The sequence below is a fragment of the Seriola aureovittata genome, chromosome 16 (assembly GCF_021018895.1).
Source record: "Seriola aureovittata isolate HTS-2021-v1 ecotype China chromosome 16, ASM2101889v1, whole genome shotgun sequence".
Classification (NCBI taxonomy): domain Eukaryota; kingdom Metazoa; phylum Chordata; class Actinopteri; order Carangiformes; family Carangidae; genus Seriola; species Seriola aureovittata.
The window spans coordinates 15,001,123-15,019,277 of record NC_079379.1 but is presented as its reverse complement, the minus strand read 5'-3'; the positions used below and the strand labels follow the sequence as shown (position 1 = coordinate 15,019,277).

Genomic DNA, 18,155 nt, shown 5'->3' with positions numbered 1-18,155 from the left:
CGGAAGCGCCTCTTGCAGACTGCTGTGGTTTGTCCTAAGCAAAGCCAGCAAGGCAGCCCCCCTTTAACACTACCTAGACGACGGCGGTAGCTAGTTAGCATAAATTCCTTGTCTCTACCATAGGAAAGGTACCGTATGGCATTTAATTTGGATGGCTAAAATTCTAGTAGTGACTGGTTAACTGTAGATAAATACATCTGGGAGGAACCTTGAAGCTGCCTCTCCCGGTTTCTCACACTCCCCTAATCTCGTCGATATGTCAGCTTTCTCTGAGGCGGCTTTAGAAAAGAAACTGTCCGAGCTTAGTAACTCTCAGCAAAGTGTGCAGACGTTGTCGTTGTGGCTCATTCATCATAGAAAACACTCGAAGACCATTGTCAACGTTTGGTTCAACGAACTAAAAAAAGGTAAGAATGACATGAGCTAGCTAGTTCATCGTAATAAAAGACGGCTAACATGCTTATACAAGTTAGATGTAGCTTCTGTCTACAGGAGCTGGCTAACTTTGGCTATTTCGTTATCAGAAATTTCACCAAACGTGTTAAACAACGGACCGTTGTTAGCACAGCAATTGCTAACGCTAGCCAACTTTCGTGCAATACCAGTTGAAAGGGATTTAACTCACCAGCATTGTCTAACAGTAAGGCTAACCTAGCATTTAACCACGTTATCTACCTAACGCTGGTTTGTTTTTATTACAGCCATGTTTAGACTAGTTCAGACGCTGCACATTGACGCCGTGGCTTTCTAAATTTATACATCGTTAGCCTTGGTAAATGAGTCCCTAAATTGTTTAGCCCTGATGCAAGACCGTCATACTAACTCTGTCCTGAAGCTATTGAAGTTCACCCCCACAGTGCAGATATTAAATTCACATTAAGCAGAATTCCTTAAAGCTGTAGTAATAAAAAATACATATATATCTTGACAATTGAACGAATGGTCATGTGTAAATTGAAAGTGGTTGCTTATAGTGATGAATCCACTGAGAATTATCACCCAATTTAGCAGTTACTCTGAGCTCCACAGAGCGTTTTAGCTTCTTTCAACTCATCGTTTTTGTTTTGTCCTGACAGAAAACTGCTGTTTTCAGAGGTAAATATCCAATAAATCCACTGTATGCTACTTGTCCAGCACCAAATGGCAGACTGACAAAGTTATCATTTAGTATTAAGCAGCTAGAAATCTAGATATTTTACTCTAGAGATAGTGGAGACCAAAACTGAGCATCAAGACTGAATGGTAATACAGCAACTGTAGAAGGTCACTGTGGTTTACTGCTTGTTCTACTGCCCCCAAGTGCCCAAGAAATCACTTAATTCAGCTTTGACAAACAAATGATAAAGGTATAAAGTATGAATTTGTGAGAGGAAATAATAATGAACAAGTAACTAATTATGCTCCTTTATGGATTTTATGAATCGTACTAACTTTTATTAAAGACTTATTTGTGCTGTCATTTTAAATTCTCCTATTTTCTCCTCATTGAGAGCTGAGAAGTTCACCTTTCCTCAAACGATTTTAACACTTTTAATGAACTCAATGAACACTGAATACCAGATATTAGTGGGTCACTAGGGTAGCTTGACGGGCCTGGATCAGGACTATAAAAGTTGGCCAGTGCTACTCATGCTACTACTGCTGTGTGTAGTTGCTGGAATGGGTTTACATTTCTCCTGAGAGTTTTAGCTGGGCCAATAGTGGCCTCTCAATCATTTCTTTTTCATAATTTTGTTCCCTCTTTCCCTCTCCTTCTTGAAGTAGCACAAACATACTAAAATATGTCCACTGAAACTTTATGGATGCAAGATACTTTATGGTCAAAATCAGTCTGAAATACTTTAAGGTGGAGCGAGTCGATGGCATCAGAAGGAGTGATATAAACTATACTATTGTTTACTAAAGTTGTACTGTGACTGATACTTTGTCTTTGACACAGTGTTAAAATCTTATGATTTTGGTTTATGTAAATGCATAACTCCGTCAAGACACCACTTTGATAACAACAAACTGTTTTACAGCTTTTTTTTGACATACACCGAATGATAAACGCATTGTAACCTCTGATTTGCTATGGTAGTTATGTTATTAATATGTAAATGTATTTTTGGCATATTTGAATTTTATTTTGAATTTTTGGCTCATCACCACAGGTAAAACATCATGTGTCACGCTGTCTTTCACAGCAAAAAATAATACAGAATGTGTAACCAAATGTAAGGGGTGGCTTGTGTTTTTTTTTTTTTTAGTGTCTTTGTATTAAGGTGCCATTTAAAGTGTGTCAGATGGAAGGTTTACATCACTAACCTGCCATTTATTACTGACTAACAGTACATGCTAGCTCTAAATTTATTGACTAGATGCAGTTATGATACAAGTACGTAATTGAGCTGTTCAGAATATTTTTTTGAATTACTATTAAAAAGCCTGTTGTATGGACGTTAAGTATTGCTGTAGTTGTAGCTAATACAGGCACACTTTCCCTTGGGGTGCTACTCAACAACCTAATGATATCTCAAGTGGATGTTGTATTTTAGGAGGACTGTCTGAGGACTGAAAGGAGTGTGCAGTGTTAATAGCAATGGGGATAGAGATGGCACATTTCTCTGGAGCTTTAAGCTTAGCTCACTGTTGACTGTGTCCTGTCCAAAAACAACAGACATATGAATTATTACATGTATGTTGTCAATGTTCCACAAAGTACTTGCTGGTGGATAAAACACAGTGGGAGAAGACATACAATGAATGAACTGACTAAGTGGTTGTTACTTTATAGATTTTGCTCTTAGTCATGAATAATTCCAGTGAGATGATTTGCTGTCTTTGATAAATAGTAAAGATCAACCCTATTCGCATCATGGTCTGGCTTATTGGGAAAAACATTTGGTATCTCTTTCTTCTAATCATCTCACTGATTGAAATGAAATCAGTAATGTTTATTTTTAGTAGGTCAATTAATAGATCATTATAATTAAGATTATGCTATGTTACCCTAGAAACAAATTTTATGCATTGAAACCTATCAACGTGTTGCTCAGCCTAAGGTTCAGTCTTGTATATCATAACCAAATGCTCCATAGTAATGTATGTCTACATCTGAATGCTTGCAGCTCAGGTGTCACGCAAGTTGACCTTCCTTTACTTGGCCAATGACGTCATTCAGAACAGCAAGAAAAAAGGACCAGAGTTCACCCAGGACTTTGCACCGATCATCATTGATGCATTCAAACATGTATACAGGTCAGATTCAACATTAATATTTTAACGTGTTGCTGAGTCACCTTTTTTAGGATTCAGTGATAGGTTTGTTTGTTTTGCTCACTGGTTAATTTTTTTTTAAATTATTGAATTGTTATAGAAAATTGTGTTTTTCTAAAATGAACCAAGAAATTGCTAGGCCAGATTTCTCCAAGAATAATTTCTGAAATTCTTACGCATAGCAGCTGAAAATGATATTGTCATGCATGAAATATGTATGGCATATTGACATAAAAGAGCCATTAAAACAAAGCTGTTTTAAAGTGTGCATGTCTGTAATGTACTATGTTCCTGTCCAGAGATGGCGAGGAAGGCTGTAAGAAACAGTTGGGTCGGGTTTTGTCCATCTGGCAGGAGAGAGCTGTGTACGAGAACAACCTGCTGGATCAGCTCTCACAAGTACTATGTAAGTTGATTTGATACTAACCTTTACTGGTATAGCTTGTAGGAGTGCTCAACACCCAACCATGTCTACAAATTTGCTCCTCACAACAATAAGCTAAAGTGACTGCTTACCCTGCCAATCTGTGGCTTTAAACCTGACTTGATTAAATTTGATCATTAACATTTTCAGGTGTGTGTGTGTGTATTTTATTTATATATATATATATATATATATATATATATATATATAAAATACACACACACACACGCTCCATGGCTAATCTGCTTTGTGGCAAGACGGTGACTGGTGACTTTGAAATTGGGCAGTTGCATTCTCATTCATTACATAAAATGTTCACCATTTCATTTGAGTTAGAAAACTAAGTTCTATATCTAATGCTTTTTGTTGCCTTCTGCTCTTTTCTTGTAAATCCCAGATGGAGAAAAGAAGGCGAAGAAGAGGTCATATGAAGAAATCCAACCAGATGATGAAGACTTTGCCTCTCAGAGCTCCCCAGCTGAGCCCCCACAGGTGTTGTTCTAGACAAACAGTGTAGCCATAAATACAGGACTTTTAATGAAATGATACAGTAAACCACATAGATATCATTTAATGATACTTTTTACAGTTGATACAGCAGCTTCTGAATGGATGTGTCTTGATACTTCCTTTCTCTGCTACCTATCAAATGTTGTTTATGTTTGACACATACTTAATCTTAACTAGTCATTTACCATACCCTCTCTTTTACTTTTCTCTTCCCTTTGTTCGCTTCACCTGCTACCTCAGACAGCAGAGTTAATCCGAGCTCTGCAGGAGCTGGAAAATGCGGCCTCTGGCGACTCAGTGCTGCGTCAGCGAATCTCTTCCCTTCCTGCTGAGGTGCAGGACACGTCACTGCTTCACAGGATCACAGGTGGGAGGCAGGACACAGAACATTATTGTGTACTGTATATACACTCAGGCATGGAGCACTTTATTAGGAACACCATACGAATACTTTATAGGGCCTCTGTTTGCATTTAAAACAGCCTCAGTTCTTTGTGGCATGAATTACACAAGATTTTGGAAATGTCCCTTTGATATTCTAGTGCATATTGACCTGATTACATCATAGCATTTCTGCAGATTTGTCATTTGCACATTCATGCTACCAACCTCCGGTTCTACCACATCCCAAAGATGTTCTACTGAATTCAGATTTGGTGACCGGGGAGCTTGCTTTGTGACCTGGTGTCATGCTGGAAGTAGCCATTAGAAGATGGTAAATTGTGGCCAAACAGGGATGCACATTGTCACCAACAATACTCAGATAGGCTCTGACAGTGAATGATTGGTAATAAGGGATCCAAAGTGTGCTAAGAAAGCATTCCCCACACCATTACACCACCACCAGACTGGACTGTTGACCATCTCTGTGCCTCAGCAACAATCCAGATTCATCTGACCAGATTCATCTCACCACAGTTGTAAAGAGCGCCTATGAGTTACCATAGCCACAAGACGCCTCTTTCCACAGAAGTTTTGCTCACTGGATGTTTTTGGTTTTTCGCACCATTCTGAGTAAAACTCTAGAGACTGTCTGTCTCAACCAGCCCGTCTGGCACCAACAGTCATACCACAGTCACTGAAATCACATTTCCCCCATTCTGATGTTTGATGTGAACATTAACTGAAGTTCCTGACCTGTATCTGCATGATTTCATACATTGCACAGCTATCACATGACTGGTTGATAGGATATTAAGCAAATGTACAGGTGTTCCTAATAAAGTGCTTGCTGAGTGTACATGCATTCGAGTTTACTGCGGATTAATATACAGTGGATAATTTTTCTAGATAAGGAAACATTTATTTTCACTGAAATTTAAAAAAAAAAAAAAAAAAAAAATTGGTTAAAATATTTTGAAAGGCTACACAGGACAGCTCCCTTGCCTTCACCTCAACAGACAAACACTACAAACTGAAGTTCACTTGAGCAGGACACTCAAACTAGAGTGATTAAAAAGGGCCAAAAATGCTTCAATCCATCATGGGAAACAATGTTTGAGTTGCAAGTGATTACACAGTAGCTATTTACCTTGACCGGGAATGATATAACTACACTGGTTATTGTTAAGCATTGTGCCCTGCTCTCTGTATGCTCTATGTGATTTAGATAAAGAATCAGGGGAGCGGCTCTCCCGGCTGGTGGAAGAGGCCTGCATGCTGCTAGCAGACTACAGTGGCCGCTTGGCAGCAGAAATAGATGATAGGAGGCAGCTCACGCGCACACTAACGGTCTTCCTGCAAAGCCAGAAGGACGGCTTGGCCCAGAACGAACAGAAACTTGAAGTGCGTAAATCATTTTTCTTTCTTTCAATTAGTTTATCTGTGTATGTCTTGTCCACCTCGCCTTTATGTCATTAATATTCATTCTTGGTGTTCATCTCTCTATGTAGCTGCATGCTCACACGTCTTGTTTGCCCATGTTTTGAAGTAACATTTCTTTTCATGTATTTCAGCATGTTTCATACAGTAAGTACATCTGCGGTGTGCCTGTTTTGTTACTTAACCAGACTGCAGATTTCAATGAGTGTTAGGCCCTCTGGCTTTACTAACAGGAAACATTCCTAATTAGATACACACATCCAAGTGAGATTTTCCTATTGTCACAGGGAAATGCTTGTCCTTTGAGCCTTTTTTAGTTAGCTCACTTCACTTAGCGCACTTCCTACAAGATGAGTATCGACCAAAATACTGTGTGATGAAGTCTTTTAACCTAGAAAAACTTCTCTGCAGATTTTGTTTTCTTATAACCATGCTTTTTTGTGGTGACAATAACTGTCCAGCCTTTATTCACAGGATACCAAGAGGATAAAGTATCTCATATTTGTATCTTCACTCAGTCAAGTCTCTTGTAATAAAAAAACTGAAAATAAAAAATCCAAATAATTTTGTGAGTGCTTTTATTTTGCTTTAACACTTGCAGCTCCTGGTGGTGTGTTCAGTTTGAATTTTCAATTTCAAAGATTTTCAATGACAAGAGTATTTACAGCTTTTTTTTGTGGTATTGACACAGTAAATGCTAGCTACACATTCAAGGTTTTGAATTGATTTAAATTCAACAGAAGTTGCAAATAGAGAGAAACTCATGTTATAACAGGTCAAACCAAAAATGTGAGAAAAGAGATGTCAAGTTTTTGTTATCTTGGTATAGACACAAATGAAAAGACACAAGTGTATATTTTTCATCCTGTGACCTGAGAAAATGTGCTCTGCTTGCACAACACACCTACGCATCAGCTGTCCCACAATCGCATATAATAACAGCTTAAAAGTGATGTGTGCAACCAGGCTGGTGCAGAGATAAAACATTTGAGTTGCACTTGATCTTTTAAGGTGCTAAAATTATTGCATATACATGAATTAGGTGAAATTCTTTCATTTTCTGACTGTTTCAAGTATTGTCATGGCCCTCTCTAAATTTCATACACTCCCTAACATGCCCTTTAGATACAATACCTTTTCTGCTGTTTTGTTGTAAATCAAGATGTTAAAAACCCTTAAATACTTAAGTTTTCTTAGTTTTCAATGACTTGTCAGATGTTTCATAGATGTATGTGAAAGTAAACCAAGAAACAAGTTAGTCATAAACCTGAGGTAAATATAGTGAGATGTGATAGATTTAAATCTCATCCTACATTCAATAGTTTGAAAGAGGACAGACTTGAATGTGTTAAAATCTCACACAACCTTTTTACATTTATATGGCGGTGTTTTCAAATGAGAGTAATTGTAAGGGACAACACAAACATGTTTGGTGGAATTCTTTGGCCAGGAATCCAAACTTGTAAACTAACTAATATCACATTCTGTAATGTAGAATGCAGTACAAAGTTAGCATAATATTTACTAATATTTCTATTTTTATGCAGCCTTCATATCTTTGATTTAAATTTTCTGATTATGTTAGTCCTTATCACTGTTTACTTGCCACAAGTTGTGTTCCCAAAAAATTGCTGATGAGGCTTTAAAAAAAAAAAAATCTAAAAATTGCAATGACACTTTAGGATCTTGTTGTTCTGACAGACCTTTTCTGCTGTGCACTTTTTCAGGAATACAAACGTAAACTGGCGAGAGTGACCCAGGTCCGGAAGGAGCTGCGTTCGCGTCTGAACAATCTTCCAGGAGGACTCTACAACTCTTCAGACTGACTGAAGTTTCACCTCCTGACCTTATAACTGACCCTCCTGCTACTGAAACATCTCAACATTGTCTCTTAGATATTTGATCAGTAACATTGCCATAGCCCTCTGTTTTTGATTTTGGAAAGTGTCTGTGTGTCCCTGTATGGTGACCTATGGTTCTCATGCTGTCTTGAACGGATTATTTATCCACATGGCTTTTATTAACAGAAATGTCTTTTTTCTGTCTGTCTGTGAGCTCATATCTTTGTGCTGTATGTTATCGGTACACTGTACATGAAGATTTATAATCATCAGACACAGGCCTCTCATGCTCTGGCCCCTGCCCATCTAACTTTTACAGCTTTAAAGTGGTATGGATGATGCTGGTGTAATATTTTTGTATTTATAGTGACTTAAGATAATGCACCAGAGAATATCCCTTTAGTTTGATCATTCATAATGATTTTCAGTATTTTGGATTGCTATCATAACTTAAGTTTACTCTATCTTTCTCACTCTTGGTTGTAGATTATTGCTGCAGTTTTTCCAAAATGGGATCATTCTTTTAATGGCCTCTGAAGCGAAAGGTGTGCTTGTGAAATCATTGGGATAATTTGAAGCTGAGTAGTAAACCATGTTCCTAAAAGCAAACATGTAATTATAATTTACATAAAGCCTCTTTGTGAGAGGGGTGTGTAAATCATTGGTAAGTGTACATATTCTAAATTGCATGTAAATATGATGGAGTTGTACCTTTAAGTGCTCATGATTTCTCTCCATGCGAACATGGCTTGGACATGGTCATTCAGACAAATTAATGATTTACCTCTGTACAATGATATGTTTGTAGTTGCCCATACCTACATGATAAGGAAATAATGAGTGAAGGAGTCTGATGTCTTGTTAACTGTAACATTGTTTCATAGTTTTATCCTTATATCTACTGAACGCTGTGCTGATGCCTCACACAGCTCGAGAAGTGCCCCAGTTTCCAAAGCCAGGCTTAAAAGCAGCTGTTTGTTTTTGTAACTATGGAGCAAATTATTCTAAGAACCAAATAAACAGAAAATGTATAAATCTTTGCAGTCCTGCCTGTGGTGTATGACAATGAATTTGATTTCAGTTGTGGTCGTGTCCTACAGGGGGCGTAAACGGACGTCCATTAACGTTTCCAGTTTTCTACGAGGTGCGCTCGTTTCTTACACCGTAACAATTAAAAAAAAAACAGGTGGCGCGGTATTAAGATGACGCCACTCATGTGGGCTTCCTGGGTCCAACTGCACAAACTCACAGGAAGCAAGCTAGTTTAATAAACGGAAGTAACTAGTGGAAGGCAATGTAAAATGTCGATATATTATAAACCAAACATAAACTGATTTATTAGCAAACTACGAATTGCTAGCATTCACGTATTCATGGGCTTGGTTACGTTCGCTAGCTATTAAACGTTTTTCTAAGCTACTAGCGGTTTCATGAGAGGGCGGCGTTTACTCCTTGTTAGTCGTTAAACGTCCAACAATGGACAAGCTCGAAACACCTTACGATGTTGAGGCTGAATTTATTGAGTGCACGGTAAGATAGCTACCTTTAGCTGCACTTAATGAAGGCTGCAAGGTTCAAGATAGAAATGCAGCTTGGATTTCACAAACGTTTACCGAGTGTCTACACTCGGTTGCTAGTTAATAAGCTAACTAGTCATACCTAATGTGGTTTAATAGATCAGACCTAACATAAGCCAGTCCTTCATAAAGACTATAATCAGTTTCTGCTGAAAAAGCTTAAGATGTTGATTCGACCTACTAGTTATTGATGAGATTGTGGTTTGTGGTGCTGTTGACGTAGAGATTTTATCCTCCTCATTTATTGCTAGGTGTATAGGCTAAGGACTGTCTTATATTAGCCGTGTCTACCCAATAAACTGGCATCTGACTGTATATTATACCATTGTATGTAGCTGTGATACTGATCACGGTTTTCTGTTTTACTCCAGGTCTGTGATAAATCCATAAGAGGAGAAACCTTGTACAAGATTCACCTGACCACACCAGGGCACATAAAGGTACACAGCATCAGTTATTGGTGCAGAAAGCTATACAGTCTTAAAGTTGTTCCGAATATTAACATACTAACTAAACTAAAATAGCAAGTTGTTAGACAGATAAATTAATTATCAATGAGCAATTTTCCAGTGACTAGTCTTTTTAATTTGACCTGCTGATTGTTCTTTACAGTCAGTCACAAGTTTTCCACAGGTTCAAGGCAAAACTCGTAGCAGTAAACAAGGGGCGTCCAAAAGTGATATGTCACTATCTTTCCAAGTTGCTGACAACATCTGTGGACCGTTGGTTGATTTCTCTTGTATTTTGCGGCCTGTCTGCTTGTGTATCTTACTTATTTCTGTTCTGAATAATCTGGTGGTACGGTTAGTTCCAGATCAGTGAAAATAACAGAAAAAAGGTGTTATACATTTCTTCTGATTGAAGCTTGAAGCTGAAATTCTGTGCACATTTACATTTGCACTGTAGTGTTTAGGAACTTCTTTAACAACAACAAGCAAACAGGCAAAATGAATGCTTACCGGTTTTTGTCTTTGACCATCGTGAAGACAATGTCCAGGTCATTCTGGATGATTACTGTGTCTTTGGGGTGTACCACCTGCAGTTGGTTTATGGCACATGAGCAGGCAACATCTTAATGGATTAGACTGACTTTTAAGACCTGGTCTATGTTTCCCTCATGTTGTCTGACATCATCATATGTGGACAGTTGTGATCGACACAAGAATCGTAGGGATTCATGTTTTTGAAAAACATGCTGTGCAACCTCTCTGCATAAATCTCTTTCGGTCTCCTTTTCACGGTTTGTTTCATATGGACGAGCCACTTAAGCCACTGTCCCACGTCCACTTTAAGGTTTACATGTTCTGGCAATTTTCTCTTTTCATTTGGAAAAATATGTTTTCCAACTCCTTCTGGAAATCTTATTCCATGGCTTTTGATTTGACCAAAACTTGCAACACACCAAGGGCAAGCACATGTGAATAATGCTCTTGCACATGACTCTGAAGTTTCATCAAACAGTTCAATGAGCCCATTCAACAGTTTGTAGTATATTGTCCTATTCTGAGAGCACCGACCGCCGACAGTGGATTGGCTGAAGCGCAAGAAATTCCTTCTACTCTGAAGATTCCTGTTTTGGTGGGCAAGTCTGACAGCTAACTTCACTCTCAATGTTTTCCCAGTTTATACTGCTGGAAAGCCAGACATGGAAGACCGATAATGAATAAACATGGACCGTACTTTGACCAACCGAGCATCACAGATGCGAAGATGTTGTCCACACTGGCCGTGTTGCAGCTTCAGTCCTCAGACGGTGTCCATCGGGATGCGTTCAGCTACAGTACTGCTGCATGGTCAGCTGCGTTTTGGCAGAGCTCACTGCCTATCCACAGTAACTGTAGGTATGTGTACTTGTCTTGAGTTGCAGACATAAGTACCTCGGGTCAGAGGTACAAGGCCTGTATGTCTTGTGAGGCCTATTTCATCTGAGAGGATCATGTCTTATGGGAACAGGCTTTACATTATGTCTGACAATGAGAGGCCTTACCATACACAGACAGTTGAATCCAGCGGGGTTCATGTGTGAATGAAGCTTGAACATCAGTTCATCTCTCTTCTTGTTTGTGCTGAAGAAAAGTGGGCACTGCTTATCTCTCTATCTCTATCTCTCTACATACAGACAGCCATTTTCACATTAAATTTGGTTTCAACTATTAGGATAATCTTCTCCTAGTAAGGCGGCTTATTAGGTGCAGCTACGTGCAGAAGGACATGCTCCCTCGTCCTTAACTTCTTTATTTCCTTATGTACTTATTATGAAAAAAAAGTCAAACTTAAAAGAAGACAGGTGAGCATATGTACCTTTACTACACCTCAAGTGAGCTGTGGTTTTGGTTAACAATAAGGTGCTAAAAAAATGTTTGGTTCCATGACATAACCCTTTCTTTTTTAGCAGTGGTGAGCTCTAACCAGTGTCCTGTTTACCCAGCACTGATTGACTTGATTTTTATTGCTCTCCTTTCATTCCTGGCAGAAAGAGGATGGCTTTGTTGCTGCGGGTAAGTAGACTTCATCTTCTTCTTCTATTCTGGCCTTGAGTGTATTTGCTGTCTGTTCACGTGAAGGTAATGGAGGTCAGTCTAGTCTGTTTTCTGTTTTTTTTAATGGACAACATTTTTAGTCCTTCAATGGTTGTGATCCTCGTAGAATGATTTTGAACAAAAAAAAAATCAAAGAACATGTCATCGTTTGGACTGGATCATATTATATTGAAAATATGTTCCAGCACTTTAAAGGCAGGTATACAAATGTCATGGTTTCCCCTTAGTTTCTATTAAGGGGAACCTCAGACTTGCCTGCACAGAACCCTGACCTTATCCCCTTGAACATGTTTGGGGTGAATGGGATGCCGTCCTTATTGCCCAACATCAGCCCCCGAACTCACTAATGCTCTTGTGGCTGAATCCAGGTCCCAAAATCTTGTGGAGAGCCTCTTGAGAAGAGCGGATGCTGCTATAGCAGCAGATTTATGCCCATGGTTTTGGACTGAGATGTTGAACATCACACAAGTGTAATGTTCTGTTGTCCACATACTTGACATAGAGTCTATGGCTCAACAGCTGCAAAAATCCAGCACGTCTGATTGTCAGACTAATGCTGCACTTGTAATAAATGATGTGTCAGAACGGGCCCAGTTACACTGGGCAAAGGTAGCTCGTATGCCGCTAACTGGAGCTGATTGCTCGTTCAAGTCAGCAAAATCTCCGTTCTCTGACAGTGAACAACAGCCATTCCACTGTGTATCTTTACAATTGCCAGAGTGACAGTTGTTCTTGGTAGTTGAATCTTGCTGGGAAGAGTGAAAATCCTCAATGACTGATGTGAAGGCAGCGTACTCCACGTTCCTTTTTATGTGCTGCACAAAATCAATCAGTTCAGGGTGTTCTACTGTAATCCCTTAATATACGCTGGGCTTCTGTAACATTTACCAGTTGGATGTGAAACATCTTGTATAGTCCTGTCAAGTCACCGATTGTGTTGTTCAAAATGAGCTCAATTTGAACTGACAGGCTCTTGCATTTGCCAGCTGTAGAACACCGACGAGGCTACCAGGCTCATATCCGGTTGTTTTGGTGCTGGAACATCAATGAGCGCACCCTCACTCAGCTGCAATCATCCTGATTCGGCTGGTTACTTGCTACGGAATTAGATGATGAAAGATGCGAGTAAATATCTCTGTACGTTTAAGCAGAGAAGTTTGTTATAAGTAACCACAGGTTGCAGATGCTTGCACAGGAGCTGATGGGTACACTTAATGTCAACAACATATTATGCATCCCTGCACATCAAACAAGCTGATTGTTTGATCCAACTTTCTGTTAAGAGGTGGGTTCAAAGGTGTGCACGCTCGCTAACATGCAGCCTGAAGAAGCATGTTCAAGAGTTACCTGACAAAAAATCATAGAGGAAAAACCATTTTCCTCTACTCTCCTCTCTACTTTTTTTTATTTTATAAGATGGCCGTCACAGGAGGCCAAGGCTGTAGTGTCTCACTTTCTTGCAAAGTAAGTTTTTGTATACTATAAAATCATCTTTGTCAACATTTCTTTACCTGAAGACTATTGCACAGCAGCATAACGTTAACGGAAGATCGCATCCCATGTTTGTTTCAAAGAGATCACTTTCGTGTTGGTGTAAGTAAAGCAGAATTTGAACTGAAGTGAAACACTGTACCAGTGGAAATCATCATGTATCTGAAGAAGACGCAGTGGGTTGTAGCTATACCTAAAATAAGTTACATTACAAATACATAAAATAATTAGGAAGTTAATTAAAAATAAGGAACATTGCACTAGTATACTGTGAACTAACAGGCAAAGTGAGTCCGTCTTACACATGATACATGATGTCAGCTCAACAACACGGTAAATGCATTCTGCACTTATGTTTAAAACATGCACTGTACATACAATACATTATGACCTTTAAAATCCTCTCTGTTGTAATATTTTCCTGTTGCTAACTACCAGTGTCTTGGTTTCTTAGGGCTTGCAGTCAGACAACACACCATACCCGAATTTAAGGACATTCTACAATATCTGGATTACTTGAAGATTGATGAACCCATCATTGGTGAATACCCTGATACAATTTTTTTTTTCCATTTTAATTTGATCCGTATTAACTTTTTTCTGCGTTTTTTGTCTTAGGTTTGAGCTATTTGGATGAAGCCCCTGGTAATGACCAATACCCAGGCCCCAGATACCTGTGTAGGCTATGTCATCTGACTACAAACCTACCAGAAATGGTCCACCATGTGATTGGACGTAAACACAGACAGAAATACGTGGTAAAGCACTGTTAACATTTTCAGAAAACTCTAGTTGAACTTTTTGAGTGTTTTGCTTTGCTTTTTAATTCAGAGGATGAAAGAAGGTGAGACTGTCTTACTTTTGTGTTTGTGTAGGAATTGAAACGGCCAGACTTGGTGACCTGGGATAAACAATCCATAATAACCCAAGGAGGAAAGATCATACGAGCTAGAGCAGAAATAATAGAGAGACAGGATGGGCGAGGGAATCCAAATGTGAGACATACAGATTTCCGTAATCAGACATTTTGAATATTATTAAATAATATGTGTTTTTATAATTGCAAATTATTTTGGAGAGTAATATGTACGTTCTCTGTATTTACTTTTTTGTGTTTCAGCCAATGGCCAAAAGAGGGACTGAAGGCAAGTTAAACATTTCAAAAGGTACGTTCATATTCATATCCATTTTTGTATTAAAAAGGCTAGAACGTAGGTGAACCATTGCTTTTGTCCTTAGTACCCGATTACTGTTTTAAGACAGACCTGAAAATTTGTGAACCTATCCTCTAAATTTATGACATACCTTTAATGTTTTTCAGGGAATCTAATATAATACATTCTAATTAAAAAACAGCTCATACAAGCAATATTACATTTAATAACTAACCACTACTATAAATCAGAAGAATACTTTGATCCAATTTAGCCTGCAGTTGAAAAGTTTGAGTCACTGCATGTAGCATATGGTTGAGGGCCACTGCAGCTGTCAAGGAGCTATTTTCTAATCACTATGCAAATGAGTATAATAAGTTATTTTTTACTTGAACTGTATGTTTACTTCTGTTCCATAGTTCCCCCAAGGCAGAAGCAAAATAGGGACAGGAATGACGCACAGAGTTGGACACAAGATGTACCAACACACTTGCCAGACCTCAAGGACTATGAGGATAAGTACTCTCATCGAGGGAGACATCCCCCAGTTTACCCTGATATACCCCCATTCCACCCAGATGAACCTTACATGAACAGAGACAGACAGATGTTCCAACGAGAGGACAGTCTCAGTCGTGACTACATGGAAGAAGACCTGCACAGGGCAGATTACCGGGAAAATAATACATGCAGAGAATATATGGGCACTGATAATCGTAGGGAATATAAAGAGGAATATGTTGAAGATCTACAAAGAAGAGCCACACTTGAGCCAGGTGGAGTTACCAGGTATGATCCTAGGGAGGAGATGCCAATGCCCCATGGCCAGACTCAGCATGTAGAGTATTACCCAGAAGAGGCTCCTCCTAACAGAGGACCCTACACAGAAAGAGATCTTCTGAAGGAGTTCTACTCTGAGGAAGTTCGGCGCAGGCGAGTTCGTTCTGAGTATCAGCCCTCACAGCCGTTGTACCCAGACAGTATGAACAGAGAAAGTAGGCAGGGATCGGGTGAACCAGAGGCCAAGAGGAGGAGCTTTCCCGCACCTATTGCGAATGACCAAGCGCACGATCATTTATTTAATATTATCAAAGACTATCAGCACAAAATGAGAGAACCACATGAAGAGGTGGCAGTCTCTAACCCTGGGCTAAACAGAACAGGAGCCCCTTCCTCCCAGAGACGAGTGGAAGTTACCAGGACCATGTCTGGCATCCCAGAGCCATTCAGGCGCTTTCTGACCGGGGCCACTAATGATGAAGGACATGGTAAAAGAAAAAGAAAAAGCCGCTTCTCTGATGCCACTGCAGAGGAGGTGGAAATGACGAAGGAGATGTGAGTGATGCTGTCCCTAGTCATTTACCTGTAAAGCCTTAGAAATGTGAATCATTTATATTACTTGGCTGAACGGTTTGTGTTTTCATCTCCATACATTACCTTTCTGCACACGTTTGATTTCTTCTCTAAGGTTCAGTGATGAATATGGACCTCCAAATCCAAAGTTTGGTGGTCATCCTAGACCAGTTAGTGCACAACTGAGACCTGAAACCCATGGAACACAACATCCTGACCGCTACACAGAATCACAGGTAGATTGTTGTAAAATTAAGCTATTCTGATGAATCGTATCCTACCAATATTTTATACTTCTAACTACAGTAATCAAAAACATGTACTCACTTATTTAGTGTAATTTATGTCAAATGTTGCTTTTAGAGCCCACATCATACTCAAATCTACCAAAAAGGCAGCTCTGGATCAGAGGGTGTCTTTGATATGCTGGTAAGATCACGAATTAGTATTTGCGATACACACACAGCAGAGAGGTGTCTGCTATGTGGCCTTTCATAGATTGGGGGATCTTAACTATGTCTTTTTCCCTTGTCACTTTTTCACCCTCAAGAAAAGCATAGAAATTGAGAATGCGGAAGAAGCTGACTTCCTGAAGAACAAACTTTGCAGCCTTCTGAGAGAATTCAAGACCAAAAAATCAGAGAAGGCTGTGGTATGTGTCACCATTCACGGGGCCTGTCTTTCTAATGAACATGCACTTTAATTCTGTCTCTGCTAAACTGCAGAAATGAACTAAAGAATAATCTGTTTGTTATTGTAGCAAAATAGCCAAGGTGGAGCAGCCCTCAACAACAATTACAACAGCTTAAAGCCGGACCTGCAGCTGTCTCCACACAAGTATGAAAGAACCCTCAGAGAAGATTTAGACCTCAGACAACCACAAGACTTTCGTTTCAAAGATGATCACAGAGGACGAGGCTGGATGCAGCATGAGTATATACCTGATGAACAGCTGCAAGAATACCACCGCCCTGTACACAGGGAACACAGACACACAAATAGAAGCCGTTATGAAGGTAATATAACTGTGCAAACTGTTTAGCTTCACATATATGATTTTCTATATGTTGAAATGTAACATTAATATAAGCGTGAATGTGTCAGTTCTTAAATACCTCAATAAGTTGTCAGTTCTGGTTATTGGTCATATTTGACTATTCTTCATTAAAAGTATTGTATGGAAGAACCGTGAAATTTGTTGTCTCATATTTGTTACTTTCTGTTATGCACAATAATTCTGGAGGCAATGTGTGAAGTGTGCGTAATTGTTTAAGTTCATCTTGTGATTTTATGATAAATGTATCTTTTGATGTAGAATAAGCTACATATTCTGGTTCCTGTTGTCAAAAATAATTATTTATTTTCCACTTCCGTTTCATTTTATGTTTAAGTTCTTAGTCTAATGTTTTTCTTTTCTTTTCTTTTGGGTGCCCTGAAATTTCTCCACATGCTACCCATCCAGATGAGCCAGGACATTATGCTGAAAGGTTTCAAGAACCCATGCACCCTCGTGACTACCGACCTGCTGAGGAGTATTTTGACTCCCACTCTTCTTCACCTTCCCTACACATGGAACAAAATCCCAGGATGCACAGGGGCCCACAATACTCCAAGAACCTGGACAAAATAACCTCCACCCTCCTTGAACTTGTGGCAAGGAAATAATCATCCAGTATATTTCTATAGATCAATACTTAATAGAATACTTTGTGAAAATATTATTTGTTGTTAAATTTCCTTCCACTTTTTTTTTAAAAATTAGATTATTTGCCTCAGACTTTTGTGAATTTGGTTCTTTTCAAAATTTTAAAGTCTGATTGTTTATGTAAACATTAAAACATTTGTCTACTGCAGCTGTCATGTCTTTCAGATCTTTAAATTACTATTATCATCAGCAGTTTAACTGTTATAGATTTATACCATATTAGTCTTGACCTGTACAGCACATTTAATTGAATTCAACTTAATGTAGCTGAAACGAGCTGAAATTATCTAATATTTTTAGACAGTATAATGCAGGCATTTATAATGTGGTCAGATGTAGGAATTTAATGAAAAAACATTATGGCATTGAATCTGTATTATTATTATTATTATTATTATTATTATTATTATTATTATTAATAATATGAGTACAATAGTTGTATATATACCGACCACGTTAACTGCCACATTGGAATTGGATT

General features: G+C 38.8%; 2 protein-coding genes across 4 annotated transcripts; both read left to right on the top strand.

Annotated features, from left to right (window-relative positions):
- LOC130184203 (regulation of nuclear pre-mRNA domain-containing protein 1A-like) lies at positions 1 to 8,889 on the top strand. The gene is made up of 7 exons (XM_056400073.1): positions 1 to 407; positions 3,111 to 3,240; positions 3,558 to 3,664; positions 4,080 to 4,174; positions 4,433 to 4,559; positions 5,802 to 5,977; positions 7,741 to 8,889. The coding sequence occupies exons 1-7, from the start codon at positions 257 to 259 to the stop codon at positions 7,837 to 7,839; spliced, it is 885 nt and encodes a 294-aa protein (XP_056256048.1). The 5' UTR covers positions 1 to 256; the 3' UTR covers positions 7,840 to 8,889.
- A 227-nt stretch (positions 8,890 to 9,116) lies between these two features.
- Positions 9,117 to 17,822, top strand: si:ch211-13c6.2 (uncharacterized protein LOC100000125 homolog). Of its 3 annotated transcripts, XM_056400084.1 has the most exons (13): positions 9,117 to 9,384; positions 9,803 to 9,871; positions 11,905 to 11,929; positions 13,917 to 14,003; positions 14,081 to 14,220; positions 14,338 to 14,457; positions 14,583 to 14,628; positions 15,036 to 15,951; positions 16,085 to 16,205; positions 16,333 to 16,398; positions 16,520 to 16,621; positions 16,730 to 16,985; positions 17,432 to 17,822. In XM_056400084.1, exons 1-13 carry the CDS (start codon positions 9,331 to 9,333, stop codon positions 17,632 to 17,634), a joined length of 2,205 nt encoding a protein of 734 aa, XP_056256059.1. In that variant the 5' UTR covers positions 9,117 to 9,330; the 3' UTR covers positions 17,635 to 17,822. The 3 variants fall into 3 exon arrangements, with proteins under 3 accessions (XP_056256059.1, XP_056256061.1, XP_056256060.1); XM_056400086.1 differs by lacking the exon at positions 11,905 to 11,929 and having other exon boundaries at positions 9,315 to 9,384; XM_056400085.1 differs by lacking the exons at positions 9,117 to 9,384; positions 9,803 to 9,871; positions 11,905 to 11,929 and adding an exon at positions 11,980 to 13,795.
- Positions 17,823 to 18,155: the final 333 nt, after the last annotated feature.

What these genes read in the sequence shown, in the direction of transcription:
- LOC130184203 (XM_056400073.1), top strand. Translation starts at nt 257, where the DNA reads ATGTCAGCTTTCTCTGAGGCGGCTTTAGAAAAGAAACTGTCCGAGCTT. An exon ending in GCATTCAAACATGTATACAG is followed by an intron (nt 3,241 to 3,557) that starts GTCAGATTCAAC and finishes GTTCCTGTCCAG; the next exon opens with AGATGGCGAGGAAGGCTGTA. An exon ending in TCAGCTCTCACAAGTACTAT is followed by an intron (nt 3,665 to 4,079) that starts GTAAGTTGATTT and finishes TGTAAATCCCAG; the next exon opens with ATGGAGAAAAGAAGGCGAAG.
- si:ch211-13c6.2 (XM_056400084.1), top strand. Translation starts at nt 9,331, where the DNA reads ATGGACAAGCTCGAAACACCTTACGATGTTGAGGCTGAATTTATTGAG. An exon ending in CAAGTTAAACATTTCAAAAG is followed by an intron (nt 14,629 to 15,035) that starts GTACGTTCATAT and finishes TCTGTTCCATAG; the next exon opens with TTCCCCCAAGGCAGAAGCAA. An exon ending in AAATAGAAGCCGTTATGAAG is followed by an intron (nt 16,986 to 17,431) that starts GTAATATAACTG and finishes CTACCCATCCAG; the next exon opens with ATGAGCCAGGACATTATGCT.